We start from the raw sequence: 16,509 nt of genomic DNA, 5'->3' as shown, positions 1-16,509 counted from the left end.
TTATGTGCACACACACACGAAAGAATCCTGAAAGGAATGGATATAACAATTAGTGATTTTTTTTTTACATATCTTTACATTTTTGGTTATATCTAGTTTTTTGAAACATACTGTATATATATAAAGTTTAAAAAATGGTAAGTGAGGCATTTATGGCAAACCTGTTGAACATTCTATCTGCATTATCAAATCTTCCATTCTGCAGGCACAGCATATACTCTGGTGCTAGACGGGGAGAAAATCAGAGTTAAGTGAAATCACAGAAATACTGAAGCATCCACGTGAAATACCTTTGAATCGAGTGTGATGATAAAGAACCTTACCAATCCTGACAAGATAAAACAGCACATAACCTGGGGAAGAGTAGTGACTGCCATACATGAACTTTGGCTCTGGCATCTCCTGGTAGCGCGTCTACAATACATGGGATTAAAATATTGCTAAGTGAAAATAATAACTCAAGGAGTAAAAAGCTGAAAAGAAATCATGGCATGGATATATTATATTCCTTAATTCCTTAATTTCTCTCTTAATAGGAAAATTACAGATAAAATGAAGAGGGAAAATCTGTGCATAAACACAGCATTCCTGTGACAAGTATTTTGCTTTTCTTGGCTCAGTGGTAACAATGTTGGGGCTGGATTGAACAGAATGGATTTCATGTGCCTCTTGTGCCATTTACCAGAGAGCAACTTCATGAAAATAAGTCAATCAACCTGTAATCATGTCAGCCTCACACTTCCTCAATTGCAGGCAAAAAATGCAAATGGTGAGCAACTAAATTCATGGGGGAAGGCAGGAGACAGAGAGAGAAGTAAGACAAAGTATGATCACTCTGGCTATATCACCCGTAAGTTGTGGAGAAATGAATTTCAGTCACTATAAAAGCATAAGTCATGGTGCATTAAGTTTCGTGTTAACCCAGAATACCTAAGTACATGCACGTACCAATAATCTCTCCAGCCGTTCTTTATTTAGGGCCCCTACTGGTTTACTAAGATCCCGGAAGGTTCCTGGATTTGACAAATCTATAATTAAACACATTTAAAAAAAATAATTAATTAGAATAAACGAAGCAAGCAAGCTTATGCTTAATAATATTATCCCCCTGAGCTGATTCACATGCACACATTTATTTCCACAAAAAAGTTCTATGAAAATTGGCACATCCATTAGATAGGTAGTATTTCTAATAGTTTATTTATATAGCTGTAAAGGTGAGAACTTTTGAGTTTTAAGTTAGCAACAGCCACTGAAGAGCAGTATCTCTAATTTGAAAATGCCCTGAATATTGACTTTTTAAAAAAAGACCTACTCTATATTCCAAACAACAAAAATAAATTTTAAAAGCTATTATTCATATACTAAGATTTACTTTGTAAGTTTGAATTACAGTGAATATTATTATTCTGTGATAACAGCATAATTTGAGAACTACCATGTTTCCCCGAAAATAAGACCTGGCCAGACAATCAACTCTAATGTGTCTTTTGGAGCAAAAATTAATATAAGACCGGTATTATTATATTATATTATATTATATTATATTATACCCAGTCTTATACTAAAATAAGACTGGGTCTTATATTAATTTTTGCTCCAAAAGACACATTAGAGCTGACTGTCTGGCCAGGTCTTATTTTCGGGGAAACACGGTAGGGACCTGACTATTATCAGATAAATAAATTATCATATTCCTAGAAAATCTGTTATCTCTTTCAAGTACAAGGGTTCAATAAGTGAACTGAGAAAAGGAACTTATTGTCCACAATACAATTTTAAAATATTACAAAATAAAATTACAATATAATCACAATTTTTGTTAAAATAACGAGAGAGAGAAGTATATATACCACAAAATTAAAATGGCTCTTTCTAAACCATAATTAAAAAATTTTTAAAAGGCTACCTCTCAGTAATGTAATTATTGATGACTTTTATTTCTTTTTTGAATACTTAAGTACTTACTAAATGTTCTATCATGATAGAACATTTTTAAATGTGAATTTAAAAATAACATAATAACCTGAGATAATTTTCACAGTGAAAAACTAAAGTATTTCAAAACTTGGTATTTATGGGTAATAATGGTAACATTGGCTTAAAATCATACACATATTTTCTAGTCATGTCCTTTAAGAAGTATGTGAGTACTTTTTTTTTAGGATTAAAAAAATTAAGAGACAGTGGCGAAAACATAAACCACATATAATTTATATAACACTTATCCAGGATCTTCAAATAAAAACTGGCAATCTTCAGTAATAAAATCAAAATGGGTTCTAAGTTGTTCAAATATCACATTATAACTCTGCAACACAATTTACTCTCCTTTAAAAACTACGCTTTGTGGCATTTACCCAGTTCCGAACTGCAATAATCACTGATTATCCATGGAAATACGGGGTACTGGGACAGGTCATTGCAGCTGCGGTCGGCCAGGTTGTTGAGGTGCAGGAGGTACTGGTAGTTGGACAGGTGCCCCCGCTGCCACTGCAGCGTGTAGCTCTCTGCTGTGCGCTCTGCGACGTGGTGCTCTAAGGAGGAAGGGCCCTCAAGGTCACCACTGAACTTGGCTAACTTTTACTTAGCATGTAAAAACTGGATGCTTTAAATGTGGGCCCTTTGGTGCATTTTTGAAAAATACATTTTAAGAAAAATAAAAGTAGGTTACAGTTTGTTTTCACTAAACAGTCGTTCCATTAAGTATAACTATCTTGAGGATCCAGGAAGGAAAATTACTCAACATATGCTAGAATGCATATCATATATGAGTATATTAAATATATAGCATTGAACAAATATAAAAGTATGAAACAAATATACAAATATTACATGGTAACATAATATTTACTGTATTATATATAATCGATAATATGTAACTAACAAAGAATTTTTCCAACTGTGCTTGAGTTTTAATGCTTTTTAGAAGCCATGGCCATTTGTAAAAGCTTATTTCCTCCATTTGTTATGAAATCAAAACAAAGTAATCTTTTAGTTTTCTTTCAGATCTGGAAGAGATACACTACTGCTAATCTGTCAATGATTGTATTATTTATGCATGTGAGGAACAAGGAAACTGTTAAAGGAGAAAAAAGATATTTGGCAGGAGGACATGATTTCTCAAACTAGAAGAACCAGAAAGACGACCCCCAGAAATAACCTCAGAAAAAATGGAATCACAAATTACATGGCACCAAGGATAACTTTCCTTTCAAAGAGTATAAAATGAGTCAACTGTTCTATTTTGTTCAAAAAATTCTGCTTTCAACTTTTTATTGGCTGCATCAAGCAACTTATCTAACTCATTTGTTGATTCAATATTTATTCCTATTTACTTTTACTAAGTTTCTTGTCTAATCAGATACTAGGAAAGGGCTTTAAATATAAAAGCACCATCCTCCTCATTTTCCATTCTCAGAATACCTCAGAGAAAGTCTGAACAATCTTAGAAATAAGCTCAGAGAGAATGGACAGCTTTATAGACGGCAGACTTTTTAGGTCATGGCAAGTGTTTTGACTTGAGATTTTAGGACTCACCATGAAAGTTGAGTTTTTTGTTGTAATCTTGTTATAGTTAGAAAAATAAAATGAAAACAGTTAAATCAGGAGACAGGAGATAACAGTAACCTTGTACCAAAGCTATACTTACGCATTAAGTTAAAATGAATAGCTTAATACTAGTGAGAAGAAAAAAAAAATTCTAAACCTTCTGTAAAATAAAATGTGCTCCTTATTGAAAATAAACTATTCCTCCTTGAGAGGAAATTTCATTCCTAAGGGAGGACTTCATTATATATCTCATAAATGGTTTCACTGTACACTAGAACAGCAAACAATATTAAGATGGTATTAATAAAACCCTAACATCTATTTTTAAAAGTCATTCCATTCTAGTCATCTGGCAACTGGATAAATAAGAATAATTTAATTCAGCCATTGAACTTAAATGCTTATGCTTGAAAAGAAAAATATAGGTGTTTTTTCCTGATAAAGGTGGGAATGTTCAATTTTCCATGGAAGACTGAGGAAATATTAATTAAAAGCACATTAAGTCGCATGCTACCATACTGATCCCAGAAGGTTCACATAATTAAGACCACAGTTAATGATCACAAACATATGACTGGATAACTCACTATCTCACATTGAAAAACTGAGTCTTGATTTTCATAAATTAACATTGTTTTCATAAACTAACATAAAACATGACTAGACATAAAAATAATCAGGGGAATTCTTTATAATCCAGTGAACTTGGGTGTTGTTAAAATACAAAATAAAACATTTAAATATATTTATCAAAAGTTTTTAAAACACATAATTGGAGTTTACCAACTAGAAGAAATAAGTAGAACCATAGGGAGGCAATTCTAGTCACCTGGAAACTTTGTACACAAGAACAATTTAATTCATTCAAATTCATAATTGAATAACCCATTCAACTAACTAGAATAACACAGAAAAAGCATGTTTCTTCTCTTATTTCCTATCCCAGTTACTTAGGAGTTGACTACCTTCATATGAACATATACAATTAAGTGTGAGCACCAAACCTAGATATGTGGCTATATAAAAATAGAGGTCATCTCTGTCTTGAGGGTCATAGAACTTCAGGTAGATGTCAGAACACAGATCATCTTCTGTGCAAAACACTTCCAAGCCCTATAAATTCAGAAAGATAAAAATAAAACAAACAGCATTTTATTCATCTTGCAATTGCAATAAGCTACATAAAAGCCTTTCAAATAAACATCTATATTTGTCTTGTATTCATATTCTCTCAGAATATATATATTCTGAATCAAATTTATAGCTGGAGAATATGAATACAAGACAAATATAGATGTTTAATATATATATATAATATATAATATTATATATAATATATATATATATAGATATATATATAATAATATATAATACATATATAATTATATATATATATATCTCCTGAAAACAAGACTTGTATCTTTTAACTTTGCAAAATCCCTTTTGGTGTTGAATACTTTTATTGATAATAGCTTTTGTGAATTTAGTATTTTGAAATGCAAAATTGGCTGATCCATGTCTTCACGTATCTCCTTCAAACATAAATGTTTAGCTTTCTTTTATAAATTAAATGATTATCTCAACCCAACAAACTGATAATTGAATAACCCATTCAACTAATAACTTGCAGTTATACTTAAGAAAACTATGAGTGTTGTGAATGTTGTTGGTGAGGAAGAGATAGGACAGGAACAGACAAATGATGAAAGCAGAGTTGTCCTTGGTTCAAACACAGGCTTTCACCATTTACTAGTCAAGGAACAGAGGAAATTAACTCTTGGAATCTCAATTTCTTTATAAAACAGGATACCATCTACCTCACAGGGATTGTCATGATAAATAAAATATTATATATAAGTTTCCTGGTACACAGAAGACACTTATCAATGTCAATTTCTTTTCTTTGTCTAACTGTATTTCTATATCCAAAGGAAGAGATTTTTAATAGAATGTTTCCATAATCCTCTATTAGCATTCGAAATAGGGAGTAGCTTTTTAAGTAAAACAGACAGGCAGACAGATAAATTTCATAAATATAAAATTAAAATGATGTGCTTAAAATTCCACAATGCTTTTGTAATGCCACAAGGTTATGGGTTAATCTTCGAAGGAAAAAAAATGAATTTATATTGATGTCAAATTAAAACACCTTGGAATCACAGCTTATGTGAGAATTGGTTTCTAAGGTAAGCATGTAAGACTAAAATAAGTATGAACATATGCTTATTGAGAGGAATGGTTGGAAGAATTGCCCACATGATTTAACTGGTTATTTTATTTATTTCTCTCTGTTACCAAGCTCGAAGGTTGAATGTAAGATAACTGAAGATACTGCAGCTCCACTGAAGAATTAATTTTGTACTAGCTTCCAGGTTTTACTTTGAGACATAGCTATCAACAGGGGGTGGCAAGTAGCACTACATTACCCCTGTATAAACCCAGAAACTCTGAGAACACTGGAATGAGAAGCTCTAGCCAAAAACATTTTGCAATAGCCCTCTTATGTGGAGAAAGGAGTTATTACTTTATAAATTTCTAGCTCATCCAAAAGAAAGAACAGCAAGATGCAGAGTCCATTTGCTTACAATACAACATACTTGTACTTTTCAGTCATGTCGTAGGTGTTTATAAGTCAATAAAACATTAGCTAAACTGAAGGTATGACAATCATTCACCTAGAACTGACATTCCATTTGAACTCACCAAAGGCATGAGGCCGTGCCTCCTTTTGTAAATGCGGCGGACATCTTGGAGTGTTATGCGGACCACAGGTTTCTTTAAAAGTAAAAAGACAATCTTAAAAGTCATCATTCTGACACAATCAGTTGTCCTTTAGTATCAGAAAGGGGGGAAAATGACCTAATCTTGCCTTCCCGATGTGTTACAAGTACACGATTGAAAAGGGAGATCTTAAACAAGGCATATCTGGTTTTACATTCTTGTTTGCCCTTTTTCACTTGTTTTATGACCCTGAACAAATCCCCTACTGCCATCTGGTACCAAAAAATATGGTAATGCAGTCATCTGTCTTTCAGGTTATTGCAAGGCTGTTGAGCGATATGGAATATTAAAGGATTGGTATAGATAACCTCTCATCAGGAATTCTGCTGTCTTTTTATAGAACAAGTTTGCTTAGTACTGATTCATCTTTTTTTCAGAATCCTATCTTTTTATCTCTTTAAAAATTATAGTGTATTAAGGCTCATAAACAAGTATACAACAGGGCCTCTAAACTTTTTCTTTCTTTATGAGAAGGGCAACTTTTTTGCTTCTCTAGAGCCTTAAAATGCTAGTAAGAGAGAAATGAGGTTAGAAAAGGCACTGAGACTGGCTAAAAGGCGACAAGTTTACCTTCCTCCTCCTGAGTGGGAGGGATAAATGGAGGCTGAGACTACGGCACATACTCAGATATTTTTCCAGAAATTTTTGACCTCAAAGCTACAGTAACAGTAGTGGCCACGCCAGTTTCTTATGCCACTGGAGAATGCCTCGGCAATGGGTATTGTGTCTAGCGGAGGGCTTGGCCAGTGTGCACCGCCACCTGGTGGGCAGAATTATTATAGCACCATCTTTCATTAGAAAAGTATCGGATGTTTTAGGGACCTACAACGACTGACCAGCCCGGAGAGCTTCCAGGATACAGCCTTCTACAGCAGAAAACACTCCTGTTGTTTAAACTGCCCTGCCAAATGGCCCAACAGCACTATCAGAGTGTATTAGGAGTCCAGGTCTTTTAATGAACCACTCCAAAAAGGGGTCAGATCTAGATAAAGCAACAGATCTTCACAAGTTTTGGTGTAGCTATCTGAGTTCATCTTTACTTTCTGGCCTGGTGAATCTGAAGTCATTGTGAAAGAGAAAACTGTTTCTACCATCATAGTAAGAACATTACAGCTGCCCAGTCTCTGTCTGCATCTCTGAACCAGCTAGAAGAGCACCACTTCATACTGCTTTGTTGGGAAAGATTAGGACCTACTGATTTTGTTTGTAATTAAGGAAAAACAAGAAATACCAACATATGTGTACATATAAGCAGATATACAGAAGACATCCATTTCTTCTTAATCATCGTACATATTATGGGTTTCTTCCAGAAGTGCCTCCGAGCAGAAAGGTATAAACTCCAATGACCCTTTACTAAAACCGGGAGGGGCAGGGTTTCTTTTCTCAGCACTGAGAGCAAGTAACCCGAAAATGACTGAAAATAGATCAGAAGAGCTCAAACTCAGATTACAAAGGATTACATAGGGAGCTTGTTAAATACACAGATGCTGGAGGGAGTTGGGGCAGTAATTTTGATCTTCACCAAAATGTGAGAACACTGTGATGGTGAAGTCAAGTTCATAGGAAGGAGAACACAAGGTGAATGCTCCAACGCTAAGGGAGCTCTCCATCTGACCCTGCAGTCTTCACTTACCGGGTACCCATTGAGAGGTTGAAAATACAGGTTGGTGTCAGTGATGCACACGTGTCCAGGATTTGTCACCAGAGGTGTCACCATTTCTGCTTTGCATTCCATGTGCAGTTTTTCAGAAACACTTTGAAATCTGAGAATATGATTTTTCAGCAAAAAAAAAAAATCAGAAATCAATCTACTCTCTAGGTTTAACTTTATCTAAAGGAGCTACAGTGTGACTTTGCATAAAATTTGTATAAACACTGGTTTAATATAAGATAAATGGTAATATAAATTGATTGCTTAAATAAAACCCGCGTGAGGTGAGCCTCTGTAAAGCTCCCCTGGAATTTACAACTAATCGAACAACAAAAACTCCACAAAGGACTCCCTGCACAGCAGACAGGCAAGACAAAGAGGCCCACTACCCACTGAAATCACCTACAGGTGGGAGACTCGCGCGAGTGGAGGGAGGAGGAAAGGGAGAAGTGTGGAGACGGAGCTCCGCGGGAGCAGGACGCAGACCTAGCTCAGTGCTCCGAGCTCGCTGCATCCCAGAACTACCGCAGCTGCAGGAGAGGGAAGAATTTGGACTGCTAGGGCTTTGCTTATGGCCCACAGGGCTGAGGGGGCAGCATATAACACGGCTGAACCCAACGCTCACGGCAGAGACTGAGGAAAAAAGGCTGAAAACGGTGGTTTGAGCCCGCACTGCCGAGCAGAGAACGGAGCCTTAGGCACTGAGACTAGCCGCCCCCTCCCTCCCCTCCCAGAGCTCGCCCCGCCCCCACCTGCCCGGTGCTAGAAGTGGAACAGTAGCAGTGTCAGATCAAAAGAACAGATTATTTGCTGTTCTGAGAACTGTGGACCGCAGACAGATTCGCAGCCCAACTACTTCCAGCATAGGGGAGGGAGCTGTGGAAGCAGGACCGGCTGTGGTGGTGGTTGCCGCCATTGCTCTGGGCCACCTCACAACCCACCCGGCCCCTGGCCCCACCTATCTGGGCGGATCCCTGCAGGAGTAAACAGAACTGCTGAAACATATGGGCTCTGAATCAGGAGCTGGAAGAGCTTTGGAACATCAAAAGCTCTCCGCATACCCACTGGGACACTGCGCCCTGTGACCTAGATGAACTATTAACAGAGGAGAAGCCCGTCTGCCAGGGAATCCCCCCAGTGTGTGAGAAGCTGGAATAGTGCAGAGAAAACATAGCACTACCGTGTGAGAGAGAAAAAAGGCTGCAGTTGGAGAGAAAATAAAACATTCTACCAACAAGTAAACAAAACAAAGAAAGACCTCTTCCTATCAAACTGTTCCAGAAGCCACTCCTGTAGATGTCTAGGAAGAGAAATCATAAATCACAAATCATAAATCAAGTAATTGCCATGAATAACCAAGGCAACAAGACAGCTCAGAAAGAAAGTGGAAAGTCTCCAGAAAAGGAACTTAAAGATATGGAAATATGTGACTTAAATGACAGAGAATTCAAGACTGCAGTTCTGAAAAAACTCATGTCACATTGAAACTCTGAAATCTTTAAGCAGGAGAAGCACAAAGAAAACTATACCTTACACATAGGTAACAATACAAATGGTACGACTTTTCACAAGAAACAATGAACACCAATATACGATGGAACAAAAATCTTTTAAAGTAGTGAAAGAAAAACCTGTCAATTTAGAATTCTATAGCCAACAAAAAATACCCTTCAAAAATGAAGGTGAAATAAAGATACTTTCAGACAGACAAAACTAAGAGAATTCAACTTCAACAGAACTGCACTATAAGAAATGCTATAGAAACTTCTTCAGGGTGAAGAGAAACAATATCAGAAGAAACACTAGGTCCACAGAAAGGAAAGAAGTCACCAGAAAGCGTAAATACTTAAATATCTGAGTAAACAGAAACAATTGTTTTTTAGTATTTTTAATTTACATACACACATATGTATGTATCTAAATTCTTTAAAAACCTAATAACTTAGGCCAGCCCAGTGGCTCAGGTAGTTGGAGAGTCCTGCTCCTAACACGGAGGTCACCTGTTGGATTCCCACATGAGCCAGTGAGCTGCGCCCTCTACAGCTAAGATTGTGAACAACAGCTCTCCCTGGAGCTGAGCTGCCATGAGCAGCTGGAGGTTGGGTGAGCTGCCATGGGCTGCTGTGTGCTGCCATGAGCGGCCAGTGGCCAGCATGAGTGGCCCGCAGTCATCGTGAGTGGCCAGCAGCCGACAAGAGTTGCCGTGAGCTGCTGTGAGTGGCAGAACCTACCACTGGTGACCGACTGCCTCAGCCAGGGGGAATGCAAGGCTCCTAACACCAGCATCTGCCAGGGAGCTGGTCCTACACAATTAGACTGAGAAAAAAACAGCTTGAACCGGGGTGAGAGGGGGAGGTGGAAGAAGGGGGGAAAAAAGAAAACCTAATAACTTTTTGAAGCAAAAATAAAAACACTATGTATATGGGTTTTATGGTATATGCAGAAATTTAATAAAAGACCACAAGATCACAATGAGCAGGAAAAGCTAAATGGAAACTGTGTAAGGTTCTTGTATTGTTGTAAAGTAGCACAATATAATGTGAAGGTACACTATGGTACAAGGTGTATATTGTAATCTCTAGAGTGATCACTAAAAATGACACAAAGTGGTACAGCTACAAAGTCAACAGAGTAGATAAAATGGAACACTTAAGAATACTAGATTTACACAAAAGAAGGCAAGAAAAGAGGATCAGAGAAACAAAGAACAAACGAGATGCTAAGAACAACTACTAAGATAGTGGGTTTAAACTATGTCAATAGTTATGTAATTATAAATGAATTAAATATTGCTATTAAAAACCAATCATTGTCAGACTATATAAAAAGCAGGACTCAACTACTATATAAAGTGGGTGTTTTTTTTGGAAACAGAAGAAAGACACTGACAGGTAAAAGTAAAAAATCACACAATCACAACACATAAGAAAACTGGTGTGATTTCATTAAGAGAAGACAAAATAGACTTCAAGACAAAGAATATTAAGGATAAGGAGGGACATTTCATAATGATGAAGGGATCATTTCATTAAGAAGACATTACATATCTAAATGTATGTATACCTTATAACAGAGCTTTACAATACATGAGGCATAAATTGACAGAAATAGGGAAAAAATAATTATACAATCGTCACTGTCAATTTTAACACCCATCTCTCAGTAACTGATAGAACAAGTCAACAAAAAAAATCAATAAAGTATAGATGATCTGAACCATCTTCAACCAACTGGACCATTTATAGAACATTATATTCAACAATAGTAGAGCACACATTCCTTTCAAAGGCATATGAAACATCCACCAAGACAGACCATATGTTAGGCCATAAAAAAAAATCTTAAAAAAAATCTAAAGATTGAAATCATATAGGGTATATTCTCTGAACCAAGGTAATATTACATTAGAAATAAGTAATAAAATAAATTCCTCAAATCTGTGGAAGTTAAAAACATATTTCTAAATAGCTCATGGGTTAAACAAGAAATGACAAAGGAAATCACAAAATATTTTTACATGAATGATAATGAAAACATAACACCAAAATTTGTGGGATGCAGCTGAAGCAGTGCTTAGATATAAATTTATGCTTACTACTTATACTATAAATAAAGGTCTAAAATAGGTGATCTAAACTTTGTTCATAGGAAGCTAAAAAAAGAACAAGTTAAACCCAAAGCAAGTTGAAGGATGGAAATCATAACAGTGGAAATCAATTTTATAGAAACTAGAAAAATAGAGAAATATTAATAAAGTCAAAAGTTCGTTCTTTGAACAGGTTAATAAAATTGGCAAACCCCTGGCAATAGCAAAACTTGACAAATACAGAAAGATTTAGAGCAATATCTCTCATGAATATAGATGTAAAAATCCTTTACAAAATATTAGCAAAGCAATTCCAGTAATACATGAAAAGAATAATACATATACATCATGAGAACAGGTTAACATTAAAGTATAATTATTTGAAGAAAATGCAATGTATACTTAGAAAGCCAAGAAAATCAATGAAAGAAAACATGAGATCAGTAAGAATATAGTCTCTTGGTCCGTATGGGACACGAGGAAGGTACCTATCACAGCTTGAATGGTCAGGATAGACTTTCCAGAACTGACAGTTAAGCTGAAATCAGAAGAAGGAAGAATTAGTCAGGTACAGAAGAGGAAGGAGGCTGGGTATCCTCAGCAGACGGGACATGTAAAGGCTCAGAGCCCAGAGACCACATGGCACCCTCGGGAACTGCATATACTACAGAGAGCTGGAGCACAGAACTCAAGGGCAATGGGCGACTACAGTAGTGAACCAGCGCTAGAACAGAAGCGGACTGTGTGCCACCTGAGACTTTTACCCTGAAGGCAACGGGAAGTCTTGGAGTGTTTAACAGACAAGTGATACAATTAAGTAAGTTCTGTAGAAAGAACATATTGTAAAAGTACACTAGGTGCAGTGGGGAAAAGAGACTAGAGAAGGAAAGACTGGCGTCAGGGAGAGAGCAAAAATCTGTCAGTGTTCTGAATGGGAGGTGATGGTGGCTCGAACGAATGAGGCAAAGAGTGTGAAAAGACAGAAGCTGACAGAGGAGCTCTTAGGGAACATTAGTCAACAGGCCTTTCTGACTGACAGAGGTCAGGATGGAGAAGGCGAGGAAGCGTCTGGCGTTGCCCCTGCACTGAGGTGGGGCCGTTCCCTAAGACAAGCAAGTTTGGTGTGAGGAGGACAGCATCAGTTTTGGACATGCTGAACGAGGCAAACAGATGATGTCCACTGCTCTTATAATCAGGAAACCAAATAACAAAATCATTAAAAACATACCTGTTTTTGTCAAATGATGTTCTAGCCAAACGTGACTGCAAAATTGCTGTTATCTATTAAAACAGAACCATTTAAAAAGTATGGATATAAGTATTTATAAGTAAAATATCAATACAATTTAATTCATAATAAAGACAGATTTTTAGAAACTCTTACCATAGCAGTTTGGTCCCCTAGTTTGTCAAGGCAGGACGCTCTGTGAAGCTACAATATTATAAATATACATGAATTTATATTTCTCTCAGATGATATGAAGTATTTCCTTAGAAGCAATGGAAAACAGCAATCATTCTGTTACTTAGTAACAGTTAAGATTGCTTCTGATACATCTGCTGCTTCTTCCTAATATATAGTTTTCAAATTCAACATAATCAAGTAACATCTGTTTCATATTTATAAGACATTATGATTTCAGTAAGATGTATAAATATGAAAATTAAAGTTTCTGCCTAAGTTTGCTTTGGATTCCCTGCCCAGTAAATGCCTGAGTGAGGCACTAGCTTACCTGAAGCAACGTCTCCACAACATCTTCCACTTTCCCTGAAACATCCAATTCAAAGACATATTCCATTTTTCCCTGAGAGAGAGAGAGAGAGAGAAGCATTATGTTAAAACACGTTGCTTACAGAGCATTTGCCAATCCCTAGCTGCATTCCGAGGGCCTCTGCCTGGCATGTCCTCCCTCACCCCACCCTGGAATGAGAGCCTCAGGGGATCGATCAGAGTCTACGGGATTTAAGCCAGATTTATTATGCCCCACCTTCTGCTAACTTTGGGCTTAGTTTGCTGTTCTTTTTTTAGTTCCTTGAGGTGTATATTTAGGTTTTAAAATTTGAGATTTTTCTTCTTTTTAACATAGGTATTTATCACTTCCCTCTTAGTACTACTTTTGCTGCATCCTGTAAGTTTTGGTATGTTGTGTTTTGTTTTTCTTGAGATATTTTTAAATTTCCCTTTAGATTTCTTTTCTGGCCCATTGGTTGTTCAAGAGTGTTGTTTAATTTCCACATACTTGTGAATCTGTCCTCTGCTATCTGTTAAGCCTTGTTTTGTGCCCTAACATGTGATCTATCCTGGTGCATGCTCCATGTGTACTTAAGAAGAATGTGTATTCTGCTGCTTTGGGTACAACGTTCTCTATGTGACTGGTAGGTTCGCTTGGTCTGTAGTGTTGTTTAAATACTCTGTTTCCTAACTAATCTTCTGTCTGGATGTTCTATCCATTCTTGAAAGTGAGACATGGGTAATGATAGTACCATCAAAAAAAGGAAGGAAGGAAGGAAGGAAGGAAGGAAGGAAGGAAGGAAGGAAGGAAGGAAGGAAGGAAGGAAGGAAAGAAGGAAGGGAGAGAGACATGGAGGGAGGGAGGGTGGGAGGGAGGAAGGAACAGGGGCATGAAGTCTACCTTATTGTGTTGCTGTCAATTTCTCCCTCCAATTCTGTTGATATTTGCTTCATATACTAAGGTGCTCTGAGGCTGGATGCATATATATTGTGATGGTTATTTTTATGGGTCACGTGCTCCACTCTTCTCTGCTGAGCTGTATTGGCCTCTGTCTGCTATAGCACAGGACCTAAGAGCAGCAGCATGACGCCCAGCTCCTTCTTCTTTTCAGTGGCCCCCTGGCATCCAGACTATGCCGGGTCCTGTCAGTACTCCAAGACAGGCAAGACAGAAGCCAGTGCCTCAGGAAGCCACCCCGAAAGTCAGAACATTGGACATATGGTCCAGTCTTGTCTTTCCCTGCCCAGGGAGAAGTTGCAAGCTGGGAGTATCCTCCCAGTCTCATGGCACTATACTGAGGGGGGACTGCGGTAAAAGAATGCTACGAATTTTCCTACTAGCTTCAACGAGGCTGATTTTATGGTAATCTGCGGTGCACGGACTCTTGTTTCCGAATTTCTCACAAAGGGCATTGGTCCATGTATTGTTGAATCAGTGTCTCCGTGAGAGGAATGAGGGTCTGGGGATTCCTAATCTGCCATCTCTTACTGTCGTCATTGATGTCACTATTCCCCCCTTTTTTAAAAATCTGAGAGTCCTTTAGTTTTCTAATTCACATAGAAACAAAAGAGCTTTCTTTGCCTCAGACCACCTCAGTCATTTCCTTTTACAACATTTTTCAATGGACCAAGTGCAGCTTTGCACTTCAGGTGGTTATCGGGAGAGCCTTTAGAGGGAGAGAACCCCAGGCAGTGGTTCTTGACTTGGTGTGTGTGGGGGGGCTGTCCCACTAAACCCATGGCCCTTTTGCCAATGTGAGGAGGTGCTACACAACAAAGAGGGGAACAGTGTAGCAGGGGCATTTAGTGGGTGGGAGCAGGCTGTAATATAAGGGAAAGCAGCACACAATGAACTACCATTCCAAAAATGCCAACAAGCACCCGAGAGTCATGAAATATCAGTATTTAGTTTCTGACTAACCGGCACATGCAAATGTTTCTTGTACATAAAACCCAAAGGCCCCTGCATGTAGTCTGTGCGTCCCTAAGCTGCTGGCTGAGAAACTACATGCTGGCCTGAAACTCAAACTGAGATTCAGCTATGGGACTGTGTTTACCCAGAAAAGGGTGACTTTTCCTACTCACAGAGGTGTCGTTATAAGGAGGACTGGCCCTGTCTCTAGGTCCTGCAAAAACTCTCTTGGTAGGAGTTACCCCTTCACTATGCATTAAGCTGATGCATAAAGAATGAAATAAAATGCAGAATGGTTAAATGTGGTCTACGTTTACCTGACAAGTCCTGGATAACCAGATATTGTATTCAAATCTAGTCATAGCTTCTACCCAATTAAGAGAATTTATAAATTATTATTGAGCTCTTAAATAAGGGTATTTTATAAGCTATAAGTATTTCTCAAACATTTTTAAAAGTAAATTCTCAATAATATCCAGTAAATAATCTATAAATGATGTACATTCTGATTTAAAATTTCAGTCTAGTAATTTAGGCCTTATTTCCCTATTAAACACATTTTTTTTTAATCAAAAAGTTCATTGAAATCTCTTGGGCTTAAAGTGTGTGGCTCCCTTGGTAATTTTGTTGTAACTGCTAGGTAACAAGCTTTTAAATACCTATTATTAATATATTTGATTAAAGATGTTAATAGAGTCACAAAATCTTACTCTTAAAATCACTATATTAATTGCTGAGAATAAATGAAAAGCTTTACTTACCCTTTCTATTTTATATGGCGCAACAATGTTGTGTTCTTTAATGAAATATACCTAAGAAAGACAAATCAATACTTGTAAAATAATTTAAAATTTTCATAGTAATGAGTAGCTATAAAGTAGGAAATTACGAATTGAATTTAAATCATTGTTATATAATCTCTATTTCCAAAAGCACTTGCATTAATATTAGTATGGCTTTAAGGTTTTGATGTTAAAATAACAAATATTCTATTAAAAAGAGATTCATCAAGGTAACAAAGTAGCAACCATTACTGGATAAACAAAATACCTACCGTGTTTCCCCGAAAGTAAGACCTAGCCAGACAATCAGCTCTAATACGTCTTTTGGAGCAAAAATTAATATAAGACCCGGCCTTATATTATATTATATAAGACCTGGTATTATATTATATTATATTATATTATATTATATTATATTATATTATATTATATTATATTATATTATATTATATTATATTATATTATATTATATTATATTATATTATATTACCAGTCTTATATTAATATTAT

At 36.7% G+C, this 16,509-nt stretch overlaps 1 protein-coding gene across 3 annotated transcripts in view; it reads right to left on the bottom strand.

Annotated features, from left to right (window-relative positions):
• The window catches only part of NSMAF (neutral sphingomyelinase activation associated factor), a 54,340-nt gene that overhangs the window by 15,713 nt on the left and 22,118 nt on the right, over positions 1–16,509 (bottom strand). Inside the window, exons 6-16 of one of the 3 annotated variants that reach the window (XM_019756949.2) lie at positions 15,979–16,029; positions 13,307–13,378; positions 12,958–13,005; positions 12,802–12,854; positions 7,970–8,099; positions 6,256–6,327; positions 4,557–4,665; positions 2,361–2,537; positions 949–1,028; positions 324–414; positions 162–225 (exon numbers count right to left, since the gene is read on the bottom strand). In XM_019756949.2, the coding sequence (XP_019612508.1) occupies positions 162–225; positions 324–414; positions 949–1,028; positions 2,361–2,537; positions 4,557–4,665; positions 6,256–6,327; positions 7,970–8,099; positions 12,802–12,854; positions 12,958–13,005; positions 13,307–13,378; positions 15,979–16,029 (947 nt within the window). Of the gene's footprint in view, positions 1–161; positions 226–323; positions 415–948; positions 1,029–2,360; positions 2,538–3,540; positions 3,563–4,556; positions 4,666–6,255; positions 6,328–7,969; positions 8,100–12,801; positions 12,855–12,957; positions 13,006–13,306; positions 13,379–15,978; positions 16,030–16,509 lie in introns of those variants that run through there. The other 2 variants (XM_074318974.1, XM_074318975.1) reach the window with 2 other exon arrangements.

This window comes from Rhinolophus sinicus, linkage group LG14, assembly GCF_036562045.2.
Source record: "Rhinolophus sinicus isolate RSC01 linkage group LG14, ASM3656204v1, whole genome shotgun sequence".
Taxonomy (NCBI): Eukaryota; Metazoa; Chordata; class Mammalia; order Chiroptera; family Rhinolophidae; genus Rhinolophus; species Rhinolophus sinicus.
The sequence above is the reverse complement of the archived record's forward strand: the minus strand, read 5'-3'. Positions and strand labels throughout refer to the sequence as shown.